At 34.3% G+C, this 19869-nt stretch overlaps 1 protein-coding gene across 22 annotated transcripts in view; it reads left to right on the top strand.

The window, feature by feature from the left end:
* The window catches only part of mbl (splicing regulator muscleblind), a 442390-nt gene that overhangs the window by 390730 nt on the left and 31791 nt on the right, over positions 1–19869 (top strand). For 13 of the 22 annotated variants that reach the window (XR_015071645.1, XR_015071642.1, XR_015071650.1 and 10 more), the window contains exon 2: positions 18961–19167. Coding sequence is in view for 9 of the 22 variants with exons in the window: in XM_085955959.1 (XP_085812085.1) it covers positions 18961–19167 (207 nt within the window). In the remaining 13 variants the exon portion in view is untranslated. The remainder of the gene's footprint in view (positions 1–18960; positions 19168–19869) is intronic. The other 9 variants (XR_015071648.1, XR_015071649.1, XR_015071647.1 and 6 more) reach the window with 1 other exon arrangement.

The raw sequence follows: 19869 nt of genomic DNA, 5'->3' as shown, positions 1-19869 counted from the left end.
CATTGCACTTTGTATTAGCAGGTAGTGTTTAATAGATTGCTTCAGAAGTTTGGTTTATCGAACCTACGTAAAATTGATGATAAAAATTAGATTTATAATAGTGCTAATTATTCTGTATTGCAACACTTACCTGAGTCGAAAGTCGGTTAGTGTGGTTGAATTAGTCGTGACCGGAATTTATTACGTATGCAGTTCGCCGTATCACACTTCACCATGAAATGTTATATCGAAAATATATGGTCGTATACCGAGATAAAATGTATGTCTAAATAAAACACGGTTCTTGTCGGTTTACAGGAAGCCAGCGGCAAACAAATTTTTAAAATAGCCGATATACAGGATTATTTGTTGGGTTAGGTTAAGTTTTCATTCTTGAATTCATGAATCTTGCCAATATCGACTATGAAAATTCTTCACGAATATACAACGCGTATTTTTTCATCTCGGTGCTATTAATTGCTATACATAGAGATGGCCGTATAGTAGGTATACGGTTATTCTTAATTTTTTGGACTTAGAAAAAATGGTAAGTAGCTGTTATTTATGGAATTTGAGAAACACACCTACGTAATTCTATGAAATATCTGGATTACTTGAGTTGGTAGCTTAATTAATGAACCAATTCGCCTGTCTTTGTATTTGGTTTCAAATCCCTCTCGTTTTAAGTGTGTGTCTCAGGCTTTTCCGATTTTATGTTATCTTCATTGTTTTCAAAAAAGATAGCGTTTATTATGCATGGTAACTTTGAAGATCAAGTACCATGTCGTTTTTATTGATTTTTGATTGCGGCTGCTACTAAACTTGAGAACTGATCACTAGTTAATATTATTAATACTTGTTATCGGTAATATTTTAATCTACTTATTATAAAACTTATAACTCTCACTCACAAATTGTACTCTGGTTCATTGGCTTCATTTGCTCTCTGGGACAATTATTATTATCGTCTGATGTAAATGCTAATTCTAGCTATGTTTACTGTCAGCTGAATTCACCTACTTACATTACACAACATGTGCTGAAGGGAAAATGACATCATGGCATGTTCAGTATGGTGGGTGGGGTAGGCAGACCACTCGAGCAGTCTGGGCCAGCCGCAACAATTTCCCAATACGAACGCCCGAAACGTGACCGCTCTCGATCCGCCAAGAAAAGTCGCTTAGTCTTCAACTTTTGTCTTTTCAAATGCACTCAAAGGGGTGCTCCAGATGTCTTGAGTATTCAAATAATTGAAAAACCAATTTATCTTTATTTTGTTCCGAGAAACTTAACAAAACTTTCGATTATTTCTATTGTTTTAAATAAAAAGTCCACATTGTTTGCATTGACGAAAAAATGATTGTTAACCACTTAGGACATACCTACCTGTTTTTAAAACTAATTTATTATAACCATCCCTAGCGTTATTCTAAAATATGACTTGATAATGTTATTTCTATTTCATTGCGAGATGCGACCGAAAGCAATCAATACGTAGTTTTGAGACGTAGGTTTTACTGAGTTGATTTGATAATTGGCGTAGCAACTGCTACAGTGCTACGCCATACGGCGTGATAATTACAAAATGCATACCGGGAATCTTGGGAAAATTAATAACCATCCCAAGAATGTGCTAGAGAATTATTTAAGTTCCCACATGGTTTAATCTTATATTTCATTTTTCAATAATGCGGCGAATCAAAGAGTGCACCCAGCGTAGAGTTACACTTTTGACATATAATAATTATTAATAATAAAAACGCAATGACAGATTTACAAAACAAATTAAAATAGTTTTACTGCTTTCCGCTTTCAACATTTATCGTTCAGCACTAAAAAAATAGTATTGAATGATGAAAAAGACATTAAAAATGTATTGATTCAATATTGGTATAATTAATCATTATACTGATGGAATTTTTAAATTATTTTTTAATTGAAGTGAACTTTCCAAATTTAGACGCTCACAACATCACACCGAAAAGTACAAAGAAATGCAAGCAGTATTTTAAAGAGTAAAATACAAAAATTATAAAGTACCTAAACGAAATTACGCCGAATGAGCTAAGTAGACCATTTTTTACGAATTTATAAAACAACGTCCACCTAAAACTCATAGTCTATGTTATCGCCCGTCCAATTGGCATTACCAATAGCAGCTGAATTCTGCACTTTGGGGACACGCGGCTTAAAGCTAACAAAAACGACGGAGTTCGCAGTTACACACTAAGTCAGAAAAAATTACGTAGTCAAATATAGACTTCTCAAAAAGAATGACTATGTTAGTAAAGTGATCCTAATATTATTAAATATTATCTTTTTCACGTTGGACATAAACCCTTGCCTTATCTGTGGGAAGGGAGATCACTCTGTCAGTTTCTTCGGTTTAGCCAGATACCTGACTCGCTTCGAAATTCCGACTAGCTATTCGTGCCCATTCGCTGGCAAACGCTCTTTTTGTTTCTTCGTTCGTCGGGAATCTTTTATTCAAATTTGCCTTTTAGGAAATGCTCCGCTGAAGATTGTTCTCCTAAATTACTTTTATACGTGTATGGAGAGCGGAGTGGAGTCTCTCCTACATATACCTACGTTCGCCTTACCTTACCTTACCTATATATCGTCTTTGAATTTGCAAATGTAATCAGTGCGCGTACCTTGGGATATATTTTCGGATTAGAGTGGATTTGAAACTAAATTCGAAAACTGATCTTTTCTGAAATTCAAATCTTATTTCGTACTATCTCATATCCCGACGCTGCGTTCCTGCTTATTGTTAACAATGAAATGTTATCACAGATTCACCTGACATTGCAATTCTAAAAATACCTTTCTCTTATAAAACGCCATTTTTACTTCTAATATACGTACATAGATACATCGTAGACATCTCTTAAAATATGGTATGACATTTAACAATGGAACGGTTGAATAACGTTTAACAATTGAAAAAAATACTTTGTAACCAATATGTAATGTACCATTCTAATTATTTAACATACATAATTCTGAAAACACTCATGAGAAAATATACGCAATAGAAAAAATCCTTTTCGAGAAAAGTAAGACACCCGGCAGGAATCGAACCTGCGTCTTTTCGGTATCGCGCCCTGAGCATTATCACTACGCTACGACTGCCATGCATAATTGCGACAAATTTTAATTATTGGCCTTTTTAATACCTTTGCTATTTTGATGGACATTTCATGTAAGAACTACCAGTTAAAATTATCATAATTAAATATGATACCCGTAGCTTAATTGGATAAAGCGTAGTGGACGCGATACCAGTGGTTATATAGGTTCAAATCCCGTCAGGTGTCGTTTCTATTTTTAAATGGATTTTTTCTGGTATATCTGAGGTATTTTCAAGTCATGTATGTTTATATTGTTTATCTTACAAACATAACTTTACTGTTCTAAAGTGTTAATATTTTTCTCTTTCATTTTTGCATTTATATCCGTTGTGTATATGCTACGCCGAATGTGCGAAATTGACTATTACATGAAATGGGCAAAATTTTTGCTAATTCATGTAATAGTCAAGCTCGTTGCCTTATTCATGAATTAGGTAGATTTTCTGCTGAGTACGTGAATTCTCCAGGGTATGAAATTCTTAAACTGTCAACATGACAGTAGAAAAAGTAAATTTAATACGGATGGTTTTATTAGTTATAATTGGACATAATATAATATTATTATTATTAGGTTAGGTTAGGTTTTTAATTCTGAATTCAACTGAATGTCCATTTTGAGGTTAGCTAACAGTATCAACAAACTATCACAAACATACAATCGACCATTGCACGATTGATACCCAAGCACGAATCAAATCGTGAAAATTCTTCCGTTATCATATTATAGTTCTAGATTTTTTTTGCGCATAGTAAATGGATATGAAAGTCATTGTAGCTATTGATTGGTATATTTTTATATTATAATCAATGACATTTGACACATTTGGTCAGTTAGATTAGTTGCAAAAAATATCACCGGAGCGCAACCATCTATTTTGACCATAGATAATATACGTAAATTTTGACCAATGCATGAGCATTTGACACATTTAGTTTAGTTGCAAAAAACACCACCGTAGCGCTACTATCTAATTTGTCCAATGCGTGAACTAAGCTGAAAAATTACTGCCGAATTTACGCACTTGGCAGATATTTTGTTGCTTGCATTTTTCATGATTTTGTCAAAATTTTGCCCATTTCATGTAATAATCAATTTCGCACATTCGGCGTAACATATATATTATTGATCTTGATTCACCTACCCTTTTTAATTTGTTATTACAGTGCAGTTCGCCGTGTATTTTTCTTTTTTTTGTAAAACATTTAACGGCTATTTTGTAAATACACTTTTCTTGTAGGTATAACGATTCAATTCCGCCGTGCGACCCTCAGAACAAACGGGCCACTCGAAACCACCGCGCGCAAAACTAACAATCCACCGACAATTACATCAATATACTTTAATTAGAAAAATAAAAGGCGCGGCCGAATACCATTACGGATTTCATGGTATTATGTACATTTTCATTAAGATTACCATCGTGCACGGAGGCCCTGCGGGACGGACGCGCCTCCGAATGGCGAGAAAGGGGCTCTAAACTAGACTTCTATTCTGTTCTATCCAGTATTCAATTTCCATGTAGGCTACCGTACAGAAATTCATTTCAAATTTAATCGTCACATTGTGTAACCAACCCTATTCATTTTTTTAATTTGATGTTATATTATTTTAATAAAATTGTAGTATTGCCTAACATAAGTTTAAACTAATATCATGGATAACCATTAAAACCCACTTAAGGTTTTCAAAGTATTAAACAAATAATAATAAGAACACAAAGTCATAATATTGTTTGAACGAATAAGAAAATGTATTCTGTCTCTATCTATACGTATAGTATTTAAGCAAAGGCAAACGGCCTATCTGAATGGTCTTGATAATGGTGTCACAACCGAAATAGCTATCGACAAACCTTTTTTAAAAACCTGTAGAATTTAATATTAATTATATTTTCATTTCTTATAAAATGGAATTCTACCAAGTAAATGCTAACTCATTTAATAATATCATGATGTTATAAATAAAATAAATCTTTTCAGCAATAAAAATTATCAAAAGTTTCATTTTTTTTTAATTAATGACCGCTAGTTACAGCTGATAGCTACATATTGTACATAGTATTATCTATATTATATTTTGACCAGGCTTTATATTAACAGATTTAGTTTTTACGAGAAATGGATGTCAGCCACTTGGCCAGCCTATTAAGTTCATACTCTGACTCATACACAATGTAAAAAACGATATGTTTAACCTAGCCAGACCCACGATACTATAAGCCGACGCTTAAACCGCGCCGATATCGTGGTTTTTTCGTCAGCCTGTAGTGTCGTGGGTCCATGATAGTATAAATATAACAAACAAAGAGTTAAGAGTGTTCGTTGTCAGTGTGTATTTGCCTTTGGTGAGTATACACAGCGCCTGAAGATGCCGAATGGCGAAACCCGGGTCGCAAAAAACGACTCATGGAATAGTAGAAAACTTAAATCCATTAGAATTTATTATGTTTGGTTGTTTTTTTATATATATACCTGCTTACTAATATCGTTAGTTACGGGTCGTTTTGTGTTACGCAGAAAAAGCGGGAAATGCGTAAAGAAATTTTCCTTGGCCGACCACGTACGGCACATTATCTCAAATAAAGGCCTCAATAAAATTGTATTGCTGCAGTGTGTCGTGATTTGGAGCGGACTCGGGCTTTCCCCGAAAACCATTTATTGTCTCGCTAATGTCACTTTATATGTAAAACTTTGTTTGGGCATTATTTGTAAAGTTCTGTAGGGGCCAAGTATGCTTTGACCGTTCTCCTGCGAGGCACATTACACCTTTATTACTCTTAAGAAATGTTTCTTTATTGTGAAAAGTGTTCACGTGTTAATGCGACGCTGGGTAAGTTATTTATATTGTGTTTTATTAGTGTATGTAATTTTTTAATACAATAATATGTTTTTCGGAAATGAATAACGCTATTTACATCTATAAATTATGTTGGAGGATTCACCTAACCTCCTAACCTAACCAATTCTAACTTTTTTTCTCAACTATCTTATTGTTATATATACTTCTCGAAGACATGCACCCCCACTCTACTACAAAGGATACACAGTAGCTAAATTCAAATAATAAATAATTTCTAATTACACTGGGCACACGTTCGCGCACGGGGGGGGGTTACTCCGTTACTGAGATAAACAAATTTATATGAATATTCATTAAACTTCATTAGTTCGATACACTTACGTGTAATTTGTATGAAAACACTTAAAAAGAAGGATAATTGGCCGAAGCCATCAGGGCTAATCACAAATGGTAGAAAATTATTCAAGTCAAATGTATTTTTTTTATCTACGACTCCATGGCCCAAAATTAATAGTCCGGCCATGACATGAAAATGTAAACTTCGATGGTAGTGCTAGTTATTGCTCATATACTTCCGAGTGTAATATAGTAAACTGTTCATAAAACTGATGAGTATTGCATATTAAAATAAATGGTAACAATTTGAAAGAAATATGCATTCGAAAATTTTCATTTATAGCGAACTTGTTCCCCATTACATTCGAAGGTAACCAATGACTAGCACTATCTTCGTAATTCGCAATTCAATGACACGACTTGAATATAGTCGGCATGCTACGACTCTCAAAAATATAACAAATTCCACTTAATTAGAAAACCTTACACACTTTTTAGCAAGTCTGAATGGATTAAAATGGCACTACTATTAATAATAAAAAAGTATTATAAACTATAATATGTATCTACCCCAAGCACCTAAGTACATATAATTTATTAATGAAACTTCCAAAAAAATATCCATTTGTCTTTATCATAGACTGCGTTATCTCACATAAAAAAAACAGATATGGTTTTCAACTCATTACTTGTAACGATAAATGATTCTTTTATCCAAGAACCCTTATTTTTTTCGTCACATGCCCCCTCAGATTGTCTAGCAGCTGAAAGATAAAATCCAACTGGCAGACGTGACGTGATCCCGACAATAACCGGCCCGGTGAAGCCATCAACTGCAGCAGTTTAGACTCCTCAGACACTGTCGTCTTCCATTGTCACCGCCATCCCAATTCGCCCGATAATGTCCTCCACGGAGGGCGGCGACTGAATGGGAGACTGGAAAAAAACCGCCCTTCCCACGGCGGTCATATTTCTGCCGGCTATGGGCCCCCGTGGGCCGAGCTACCCCGCCCCCGCCATACTTCATCGTTAATTGCGTAATTAAGTTTATTTGTTACGTGTGAAGGTCGTATGTTCAGGGGTCGCTAGCCCCTGCATTTAATTCTGGACAGAGAGGGCTTTTCGTAAATTAACATGCGTGTATTTTGTTTTTAATGGTAAACGCATACCGATGGAATTTTTCGTGTTTTCGAGATTTTTATCGGGATCGAGACCTAATTTAAACCTTTTTACTGTATGTTATATTACTCTCTTTCGACACATTAAATTTATTACTTTATCGAGCCTGTAAACGTGCATGAATTTACTGGCACCAATAAATAGTTTGTAAATTAAACTATCGCGATAATAACTGTTTACACGCAAAAGTGCTGACTGTCTCGCCAATCTCATTCTTCAATCGTAAGCGAGGCGCTTTGTTGTCATTGTACGATGACTGTTTGTGAAAATTGGTATAGGTACGTCAAAATGGTCTGTGCGGTATAGTTTGTAATTTTCCGGCAAACTCGCCAATTTCGTTCTACTGCGCATACGTCATGCAATCTGCACGATGTACGTGTGTACATTTGCATTTTACGTTATTCTCGTGACAATAATATTCGACAATAAATTCATGCACGTGTAAACGGGCTTATTACATTTCAGTTATCACAAAATAGAGTTTTTGTTTAATATTTACTCATTTAATAGTTAAACATAGATTTTAGTCGCACTCATACATTGGAAAAGACATCTAACAAAAATCTATTAGGGTCTATAATTATTGCAATGTATGTAGAGTTCAGCTTTACGTACATACAATATAATATATCAATAACAATTTATCTTAAAAAAATATCGCATTATAGTCGTTTTAAATTTAAGTAACAATTAATTCGATATATCTATACAAATTTACGCAGTTTGCAAATTGACACTTAAATCAATGTAGTAGGTAGGGTTAATTTTTCTTCTTGAAATAAATATATAATGTATGCCTAATATATATATATATGTAATGATTATAGCACACTAATAATCTTTGGTGCAGACTAAAATCATTTTATTTTTCACACAGTTACATACATGTTCATACATGGTGTCATCACAGTCTCATCCAGCTATACACACTTCGAGTTACATATCCTTTATAAGTTATTCGTGCAACTGCATAAACTATTATTATAGTTAACTTATACTTATTATTAATTTTTAATTAAAACAGATTTTATTGTACTGATTCCACTTTTTATTAAATAATTGGATCAGTTTCATCCGCCTCAAAGGGACATTTTCAACACAATAAAATAAATTATAATATGGATTTCAATTATAAATGACTTACAACACTTATACTGCTATTATTTAGTTTCATATAAATTTATTGTCATTATAATATTTCCGAGCTCACTATACTTTTGATTACTTTATATATCAATAATTATATAAAATATTTTTATTTTAGTTTCGTTATTATGAACCAACGATTCAGGTTCCCTATCAATTTAACTCAATTCAGTGATATTTGAACTGTTTTCTACTTCGGCCGATACTTGGAAAGTTCTTCTTTCAAAATCGAAAGCACGATTCCCGCATGGGTAATCAAAATGATCGAATTAAATAAGTCCAAGTCAGTCGTGGTTGTTTTTTTAATCGACAATTAACTCGAGCTTTTCCTCCCAGAAGCCAAGACAAATTAATAATATGCTCTATTTCTCTTCAATATAGAGTATTCGACATCCTTTGAGAAATGTTTTTTTAAGGGGGATCCTTATACCAGCAGAGGCACCTAGCGGAAAAATACGAAGCTTGCAATTTGAGACATTTTTTTTTTGATAATTTACATTTCAACTGTATTAATTAATAAATACGTATGTATCTGAAAACATTAAAAAGAAAAATATTGATTGTAAAAAACTTAATTGTAAAAAAATCAGAATTTGTTACATATTTATGTCCCGAGTTACGTGATTATTACTTTATATGTTATGGTCGTATTTATTATTAAAATTTAGTTTATTAAGTCTTCTACTTTTTTTCGTACAGATTTTTGACTAATTCATAGTTTTAACATTTTTTTATTTACTTTAAAAAACATCGTCTTTTATAAAAATATAAATGTGTATAACTTGAAATCCTTTTATTTATATCGAAGATCTATATGATAGCTCTAGCCCAATATCGAAGCTCTATTTCTTGGAAAAAATAAACCTATTAATAAGTATATTTAATTTCAATTTATTTTATGACATATTGTGGACATTACAAATTATAAGTTTAAAACGTTCACAACATGACACGAAACATTAGTAGAAAGAAAAAAGTAACAAAAACGATAAAAATGGAAATATAAAAAGAGAACATAATATAAACATACAAAAACAGTGAAAATACAATTATACATCTATATAAGTTCAAAGAAGTACACCGAGTTTGCTAAGGAGACCCTTTAAGAATTTATAAAATAGCGTTCACTTCAACTCACCTCACGCAATTGGAATATATCAACACCCGAAGCAATTTGGTTGAACATAGTTATCGCCCTCCCAATTTGCATTACCAGTGGCAGATTTGTTCTGCACCTTGTCAATCAATCAATCAATTCGATTAATTAAAACCTAATAAATAACATCACTAGTTTTCATGTCACATCTGTATTACTCTGACCGTAAACAAATTATTGCAATCGTATGCTTTGTGTGATTTTATTGCCTTTGTTTCTATGACAATCCTACCGCGACATCCGTGTATATTTTGAAATTGGAACACTTTTATAAATTTCTACACGCGTGCCTCTCCCCAATGGCCCCGTCATCAAAGATTCCCGCGAGAATGCTCGCGCTCCTTTATACGAATATGTTTATCTTTATTCTAGGCATAAGATTTTCGAGGCGATTATTCGGCGCGCGTAATTCGCTTTCGTTGGATTTCCGCTTCCGCTCTGCCGAAAGCGCGGGATCGATTTCCACAAGTCGCCGCACACACACGAATCCGCCTTCTTAGCGGCCATGCAACGTCGTCTTTTTGATAGTTCATTTGTTTAGGGATGTGACAGCGTGAAATACAAATCCGCGGATATTTTCAACAAAAGGCAACCCAAATGGCAAAATTCCCATAAGCCAAATATATATTATTTTATTATTCTATAATTTATGGCATTTGCAACATTGTACCTAATTATTAGGACGTCACATTAAGGGGACTGATCTCACTTATTCACTGTTTTAGTGAAATTGTATATACTTATTTAAATAAAAGTTTTATACTATGTTGTGATGTATGATTAAAATGATAAAAATCATTCTTAAACTCTACATTCGAAGCATTTCCTACCGCTCGCTATCAATTGTTTATGGCTTGCATACACATCATATATCTACACATAGCATATTCCACCTACGTGAGGTGAGTTTAAATGAGTGTTATATTATATTAAAAAATTGAATATAGTCAGTCGGTTTAACTCACTATTTTTATTGTTGATAGGTACATGTAATATTCTAAAAGTAATTTTCTCACGTTCAGAAAAAAACGTAGTTGGAACATAACTGCTTATTTTATTTCTTGTTATTTCTTGGTTGCAAGGCCAAAGAGATGACTTCGATGATAATATCTGCGCAAGTTCGCTAAAGTTTGCTTACCAAGATTTCCGTCATATGTTAAATCATGACGGGTCTATTGATTTTATCCCCATCAAACTTCTCTCCAGTTTTCTTTCACGGGACAGTTAAAATAATAACCCCATGGATTAAGTTCCGTAGATCTCGCATCCATCAGTGGCGTGCCTCTATCTCATATTTTCAGTCGCGTTTTCTATTTTTGTTTGTCCAGTGGCGGTCCGGCCAATGTGGCACGACAGCTTTGTCAGTTTTATTACCCGTGTGCCGCTATCCGTTGCTCAACAACCTGTCCGTGCCCGGCGGGGTCATTATGTTTTCCAGCCTTTTTTATAGTTTTACTACTGTTGGCCCTGTGGCTCTTTTAACTCATGATACAATTTTCTAATTAGGTTTTGCAATTTTCAACTGGGGTATTTTAAAACCTATTTTTCTAAACGGAGGAGCATAGTTACTTTTAGTAACTTGTTTTGTACATTTATTATAAAAATATGTGCTTAAACATCAGCCGAATGCGTAATAATTCGATAAGGTATTGCTATATTGTAGATTTTATAATACCTAATCTTTTGATTTCTTCTTTGTTCAAATCCGCTCTTTAGTTTGAGCATGTAGATAGAAGATCCAAAGAATCCATGTCGCTCGCCAGTATTCATGCGCCTTTCCAGGTCACGCTATCGCATAAAAGGCAGGCCAGAATCATCCATAGCATGTTGTCGAGCCAGGTCCATCGTCGCTTCTTCATCTTCGATATGACAATGGGATTCACCGTTTTATCCCCTCGTTACTGTTCAAATCATACTACAGTATCTGGAGTAAGCTGTTTTTCAAACTCAGCATGCATACGGTTTCTTTTAGCCTTCATGAGATGCCATTTTCCATGACCCGCATCGTCAATACAAACGTCAAACATGTTGAATTTGGTTTTAACCGTGTAAACCACAGCCATGGCTCTTAAATTCATTAATAATAATGATAGTGCATTACGTGATATTATCAAAAAAAATAAGTTGTATAGCTAAAAGTTTCAAAAATATTTAAATTATTATGTTAAATAGACGGCACACGAAGGCCGAGTGGTAACGTATCATTTTGTTAAGTCGTGGGTCTCGGATTCGAATCCCGGGTTTGGCAAATTCACATATTGGTTTTCAATGTATGCTTTGACCTTATAGCAAGTGGCTAATATACATTTCTCGTAAACTATCTATTACGTGACGTTTTTCGGCAATAACGGATTGTAGAACAAATGGAGGAGAAAAAAATAGCCCAACCATTTGGCATAGGATAATGTGGTAGGTTCCTTATCTCTCGACTCTCGTTATTGTATTAAATTCACGTGTTATTCATTATAATATGTATTTTTGTTAATAGCTAACTATTTTTTATACCCCTACTCTGTATCCCACGGTTCTAGTTTACCCCCACAATAAAAATTCCCCGTATTTCTTCCAGGAACTTAATAGTTTTCTATTTGTATTGCTTTGAGGAGAATTGAACGTTCGCAAATGGGTTAATGTTATGGCAAGTGGCATCGTTCCGGATGCGAACTCTTTGTTCGTTTATGGTGCGTGTGACATTTATCCGTTTTTATGCGAGCTCTCTTTTTTATTTTATGAAACGTCGCGATGCGTCGGACCGCCTCCAATGCTTTTCTTATATTTTCCCAACAACAAAGATGGCGAAGGTAATCGCTCGAAGAATAACAATACCCCCCCCCCATCTCTTTTAAAATGTATTCTTTGAAATATCTGCTAATGCACGTGAGAGCCTTTTCATCTATCGTTTTTACCGTTCTACGTACCTATTCTGACTTTCACAGACCTTTCAGTAATTAGTTGGAAATTGATCAATGTTTTCATCAAACTGAGGATAGTATTAGTTGCTATGTCATTTACCGTAGCCTTTTTACACTGTTACTCATTGATGTCCCGTAGGGATAGGCAGATTGAGCGTCGCTTAAGGGCGGCAGTTATTCGAAGGGCGGTGAATCGATGAGAATCATTTGGTATATATAGAAATAGCTAAGTACCTAAACTTAGTAATAACGTAAACATCTTTCTATAAAAAAATCAGCTCAATGTCTGGAAACAAAGTGTATTAATTAACATAAAAGATTTAACAGTACTGTAATTATTTTGTCTGGTTCGCGATGTCTAGTTTACTTCCATTGCCATTCGACGTCTTTGGTGACCAGAATGACACGCGCACGGATGATAAAAAAATACTGTATAAAAATGGGGCGGCATTTTCTTTAGGGACGTCACTGCTGTTAATAAAAAAGTTTTGAAATCCTAAGTTTATTTTGAAAGTCAGTAAATTACATCAGCTTAATTCAAACAATAACAAACCAGAAGGAATGGGGTAGCCAGGGGGAGGCCGTCAAAAGTACACTTTTTTAGATGAAATTAAGTTTGCATAGTGAATTTGTGTCGTGCGATCGCGTATACTGAATAATGAATCGATGTCCCATATAATTTTTGATAGTTCTACTTTTGATGTCTCAGTTGTATAGATGTACCATCACAAATCGTCCGGTGTTCGAATTTAGAACTAACCTCATCACAGTATAATTAGTATTGAATGATATGTCAAATGTTAGCATGTGGCGCCCTCACTCAGCGGACAACTTAATATTTAGAGCTATAATAATAAATGATACGTTATTAGGTACATACAATGGAAGGTATATTATTATCTTGTGCCTAACTCAGCCGAAGACTTCCCGCGATATTTTTTCCCATCGCTGTCGCAATAAACGCTGTAATATTCCTTCGTGTCGGGCGTCAAATGAGGCGGCAAATAATTGCCCTTTCGTCGGCCCATTGTTGGAACAACCTGCCTAATGTACTTCCCATCGACGCCACTCCGTGTTCTCGCCTCAAAATATCGATGAAAAATTACTCTAGAATCACCTCCAGAACGTAATAATATTACGTTTCCACTTCAGAATTTTATTTTTACATCACTTCATTGCAAATTATATTGGTACTATTTCACTAATATTGGAATATTATACGTAATTTAGTTAATATCTAGTAAATTATAAAATCGCGTTTATCATATTATCTTTATATGACTTCTTCATTTCTGGTGCTATACTGCCCTTCCAATGAAGGAAGAAGGCGGTAACTGACAGTCACACACTTTCGAGATAAATAACTTTTTTTTTTAATTTTAGTATCTACTGTGCATTAATAAAAAACGGTGATATTTTTATTAGTAGTATGTTAAAATACTAACTAAGTAATAATAAACAAGCAGTAACTGCTGTAAATAGGTGCAATTGCTGCCTTTTTGCTTAGAAATGTAAATTATTTTATCAGATGTCCATTTTTTCACTAAGGATTTTAACGGCATTTTAGTGATAATACTGTGATTTTAAAGTGAATACAATATAATATAGCTTTTAAAATTACTTAACGGATGGCATTCATAACTTCATTTTAGAAATGTTACGAGTTACTGCCTTCTTTCTTAGAAGGACAGTACAGTGCAGGATAGACTTTACCCGTCACCCCTTACTCTGTCTTCCTTCTTTGATTCACTAAACATGGAAACGCTTCTTGGGTACTTGATCATCTGGCGTTGGATTTTAATAAATCTAATAACGCTAGCCTCACCAAAAGCTTACATGCGTATGGCTACATCGCCAGATGTCATGGCAGATGAAACCAAAGATCTTTCGCGATATTCTACGGACAAACACCTGTAATTTCTGAATATCACTGACAGTTAAATAATGTCCACGTATCTGAGCCTTATCAAAATACTGGTCTCACTGTAATATAAAAGCTTTAATACGATTTTTTATTCATGTATGTTGTACAATAAGTTTATTTTCTGCAGAGCGCAAAGTCCCCCGCACGTGTAGGACTGATAAGCGCGTTCACAACTTGGTTTTATGGTAATCCTCTGTCGGATTGGTCCAGGGAATACACAATTATTAATCTGTTCTGTTGGTAGGTCCATCATTGTAGATAAACAATGTTTCCATCACGAACTGGGATAGGTAAGTATATAATTTTGGTGTTAATTTATAAGAAAACTCATCACACTTTTTCAGTTCACGGCAGGTTTATTTTATCCCTCACCGTTAATTATCATTGGTGCTCCGCGAAAACATTCCTGCCGGTTGAAGGAAAACTTCAGCCCCGATTCAAAAGCACTGCGTCATTCTGACTCACCTTGCTGCCGAAGAAATTGAAAGTGCAACGTGGGACTCGCGAAGTACCCAATAACTTTAGCCCTCCCCTCCTCAGATATCAATTTATGTCCAGCATCAGCTGTCGATTTTTTGTAGCACAATACCATCTTCCACGGTATTCGATGTATTGCAAGTTCTTAAAATGGATTGTTCCCACTTTCAATTCTCATCTGGGTCAAGAATAATATCATTTCATACATTTCGCATCTCTCTTAAATTCTGAACAACTGTGATGATTTACAAAACCTTCCCTTCCTTTTTAAATCCTTTTAGAACGTATTGAGAGCATCACAATATAACTACAAACAATAACTATACTGTACAGTGTACGTACAATAGATAGACTCTTTTTGGAGTAATACTGTGTGCTAAAGAAAATGAGAGATCAGTCTGTAAAAATTTAAAATGATCAGCCAAATTAACAATAACTCACATTGAAGGCATTAACAAAGTTGTCAGGAATATTTAGACGCGTATCCCTTTTTGTTTCGTTAACATATTTAAATACGGATAAAAATTCTGCGGAAACTATCTTTCGTACCTTATCAATACCCATCATGACATCGTATATATCGATTATATGTACGAAACAGAAGTAATTTTTAAATTTAATTATTAACGCACTAATAAAACACGGCCACCCTTAACACCCTGAAAATTCTCCAACCCCTCGGCAGCCGGGTGAATTACCTTTATTGAACTTTGATACGATTGAAAGGGTCTTGTTTTGGTTATTCATTAACTAATCGACGACTAACGCTTGCAAAGCAAAGTTCGCAGCGCTTCTACGAACATTCTCTTTCTCGCTACGTCGTCTCCATTGTCGGGGCTTTCCCGAGAACGTCAATCAGGGTTGCCATTTAAAAAAAATAACAGAACACTGAGATACCAAACAACTAATGAATCGGGTGACGATTTTCTTTGACGCAGACGAACGCAATTGATTCGTCAGAAAATTTAAAAGGGGTCCTCGAAACAGTCAAACCCAGTCGAGACAATAATTATTAAATTATACAATAATTTTATAAACATGCGTATGTTTCACAAATTGAGTACATAATATTACTGAAAGCTTAAAAACTCTGCAACTAACATAAACTAGGCTTATAATAATATAACCACTCAAACATGTACATACAAAATAAAACACTAATATGATTAAGTACGTGTTATCACTGTCATGTTTAATTATAATATTGATTCAAATTCAAATTTATTTATTTTTACATACCGTGAACATTACAAAATATAAATTTAAGACGTTCACAACATGAAATTTAAAAACAGAGAAACAGTGTAAAGAAGAAATAAATATTATGCAGTTTCACAAAAACAGTATGAAAAGTAAAGTAAAGGTACAAAAATTATATAAAAAATATTAATTATAAAGCTGGAATCACACCGAATGAGCTAAGTGGACCCTATTTTAAGAGTTTATAAAACAACGTCCATTTATTACTCATCTCACGTAGATGGAATATATCAACATCCTTATCATATCTTTACTAGGGACCTATATCAGTACATAGTTGGAATGCGTGGTTTTTATTTTAGTTTTTATCATGGTCGCGCCTCAAAATCAGTCAAAGTTTCTGACTTCCAATCCCCTAAAACCGACACTGTTAATCGGTATATTTTATCTATTATTTTATAGTATATACTATTACTCATGCATTGTCGTGTCCTTTTTTTAAATTTATGTTTAGTATTTGGATAACTTTTATTTATGTAATTACGTAGAACGCAGGTTACCTTGAACATACGTTTTAGTTTTGCATAATTACCTTTATCGATATCCTTCGAATATTTCTTGAATCAATGGTTTTAATTTCTTAAAATCCCGGCCACATTTAAAATGTTTCGAAAGTTTCCCGATAGTACAAAATGTCGTGGAAATCTGGACGCGGCGTAGCAACCCTAAAGGTCACGTCGAAGCTTACTATGTTCTTGTTGTTGTTTCGAATGACAACGATTGTATGTGAAAGTTGGCGTTTCGATGGCAGTTTGTATTCAAATTAGTTTGAATAATTAAATCACTGTTAATTTATTCAATCGATTGGGGTTATTTTGATGGAACGGTGTTATTTCAAAGTATGCCGGCCGTCGGAGGATTAAATTATTTGCGAACACATTTTGGCTAAACGCAGATTTACCATCTTATAGTGACAGACAGCCAACACCTCTGTTAATTTAATTACAATCAATTTATTTTACTGAATTCATGCTAGATTTAAAAATGATTATTTTTATTCAAATTTGACAAAAGCTTCAAAAACATTCATACGTATTAGTAAAATCATAGAAAATTCTAAATGAGAATCGAACACGCATCTTGAACTTGTCGGGCTAGTTCTCGTTTACTTCAGCCAGTGGCGAAGGGTGGAGGTAGGCTGTTAAGATGCGACGTAAATGGAGCACACTAAACTTTATCAGTCATACTTATTTGTTTTATTGAAATAAGAATACAATTTTCAGATGGTGCTGGTTAGTTTTTAAAATTCAATTAAACCCTGCCTAAATCAAACCAGAATAGTTGAGGTATGCTATGGGTGGTCACTTTTCTATCATATTTATTGGTTTTCGTTGAACTAAGAATACATTTAACAGATGGTGTCGGTTAGTTTTTTTTTTTAATTCATGAAGTTATGCCTAAACCAAACCATATTCGACAAAAAATATAATTTTAGATATCTTATAAACGAATATTTGTTGACTATTATCTACTATCGCTTGAATTAAGCAGGGTTTAATTAAATTTTAAAAACTAACAAACATTGCCTATACATTACAAGTCTTACTTTAATGAAAACAAATACGTTTAACAGACAAATGCACTATTTATGTCGGATGTTAACAGTCTACCTCCACCCTTCGCCGCCGACTTCAGCTGTCTACCAAGACTTGGTATCAAGACACTTAGTGTCTTTCCAAATGAACTGAAGAAAATAGAGCTAAAGTCATATTTCTTAAATCATTTTGTGCGTTTTATTTTCCAAACCCAATCAATATATTATTATTATATATCTGCTGAAGATGATCTTTCTTTTGCTAGTCTGTTACCTTTGTTGCATTTCTTGTTGACGTTGATTGATCGAAGGTTTATTTCCAATCCCATTTTCAACTAGTTTTTTTCCCCTGATTTATACGATAACTTGCTAAGCTATATATGAAACAGCGGCGAATACTAGGCTACGTATCTAGCCATAATCAAGCAACCAAGAGTTAGGCGTATCCACGAGTATCACTATTGTAGCCGCCATTTCGCGGTGATTGCGGCCGCCCCGATGCTCTGAATCCCATTTCCGGTGGCGTTTTATTAATGCACTTGTCACTCCGAATGCGATTTCCCGCCGCCGAAGCTTTTCGCTGACAATCCCGCCGCTTCCGGCGACGCCTGCCATTTTCGACGCCTTCTTGCCACTATCGTGAAACTTCCTTCATTATTATTCATCGCTTAATATACTATTATTTTTACCAATTTGACTATCGAACTATGGATTTATTTAAGCTCTTCTATCATTGTTTTATTTTTACCAGCTATTATTTTTTTCGTAATTTTAGTTATGCGACCTACATTGGAAGCTTACCTGTTTATATTTTATTCGCGTCATTAAAAACATAATTTAATTTTTACTATTTATATATTTAATATTATCGCTAGTGATGTTTCTAAAAGTTTTGTTTCATCGAATCCAAAATTATTTTTTCCTAATTAGGGTTTTCGAAGTTTTCAACCTTCAGTTTGTTTGGATATATTGCGTTCTCTACCTACCTCTAAAAAAGTATATCAATTTGAATTTTAAAATCAAATTGAATTAAATATTAATTACATTGTATTATCACTATATTATAATATGATAAATATGTTGAGATGTCCTTTGCATTAACGTGTTTGTTTGTCTTTTCCAGGGCCGGTGTAACCGTGAAAAGCCCCCCTGCAAATACTTCCACCCCCCTCAGCACCTAAAGGACCAGCTGCTGATAAACGGACGCAACCACCTGGCGCTGAAGAATGCCCTCATGCAGCAGATGGGTCTGGCCCCAGGCCAGGTCCTGCCCGCACAGTTGCCCACAGTGGTGAGTCAGAGATGCTACGCTGATCACTTCACGTCGTTGGTAATTTGAACTCAACAATTTCGGGGCTCGGCAAGTGTAGGCGGCCGCGGAGAAATGAATCCGAAACTCATCTCAATCTTAGCCATAAACTCTTCCGTATTTTTTTTTACAACGTATTTCTTCATTGATTTATATTGTTTGATTTTAAATCAGTTGTAATCCTCTTTCTTGTTTCTCTAACATGGAATATTGTTCCACGATAAAATTTGAATGGTTTTATTCATTTCTTTTATTTCTAGTGAGCTGTTGTCATTTGCTGAACCCCAAAATTGCCGTTATTGTTGGCCTGTAGTGGTCTAAAATTAAAAAAAATGTGTCTCTCTCAATCAACATGTCTCCTGGCTTCCGTCATTGCTTGATACTGTTTCGATTCCTCATAATGAAACGCCGATTTTTATTTTTTTCCTCTTCCATCAGAGAAAACAATACGATTCACGAAATTTATCGGAAATCATTACAGTATAAATGCTACGTTACGGTTACATCTTGCACAAGTCTTCTCCGATCCGTTGTTTCGATTTTTACTTTCACATAAACGCAATAAAATAATTACATATTTTTTTTATTGTAATTTATGTTGAAATAATCATCGTCTCGTAATATACACTCATGGATCCCCACAGGCAAACAATATCATGTGTCGTATTTGTTCTGTAGTAGTTTTTCTGTTAAATATCCTAATACCAACATGATTAATAATTC

Source organism: Rhyacophila brunnea, unplaced genomic scaffold, assembly GCF_057557595.1.
Source record: "Rhyacophila brunnea isolate RB1 unplaced genomic scaffold, BYU_Rbru_1.0 scaffold_5, whole genome shotgun sequence".
NCBI lineage: Eukaryota > Metazoa > Arthropoda > Insecta > Trichoptera > Rhyacophilidae > Rhyacophila > Rhyacophila brunnea.
The sequence above is the reverse complement of the archived record's forward strand: the minus strand, read 5'-3'. Positions and strand labels throughout refer to the sequence as shown.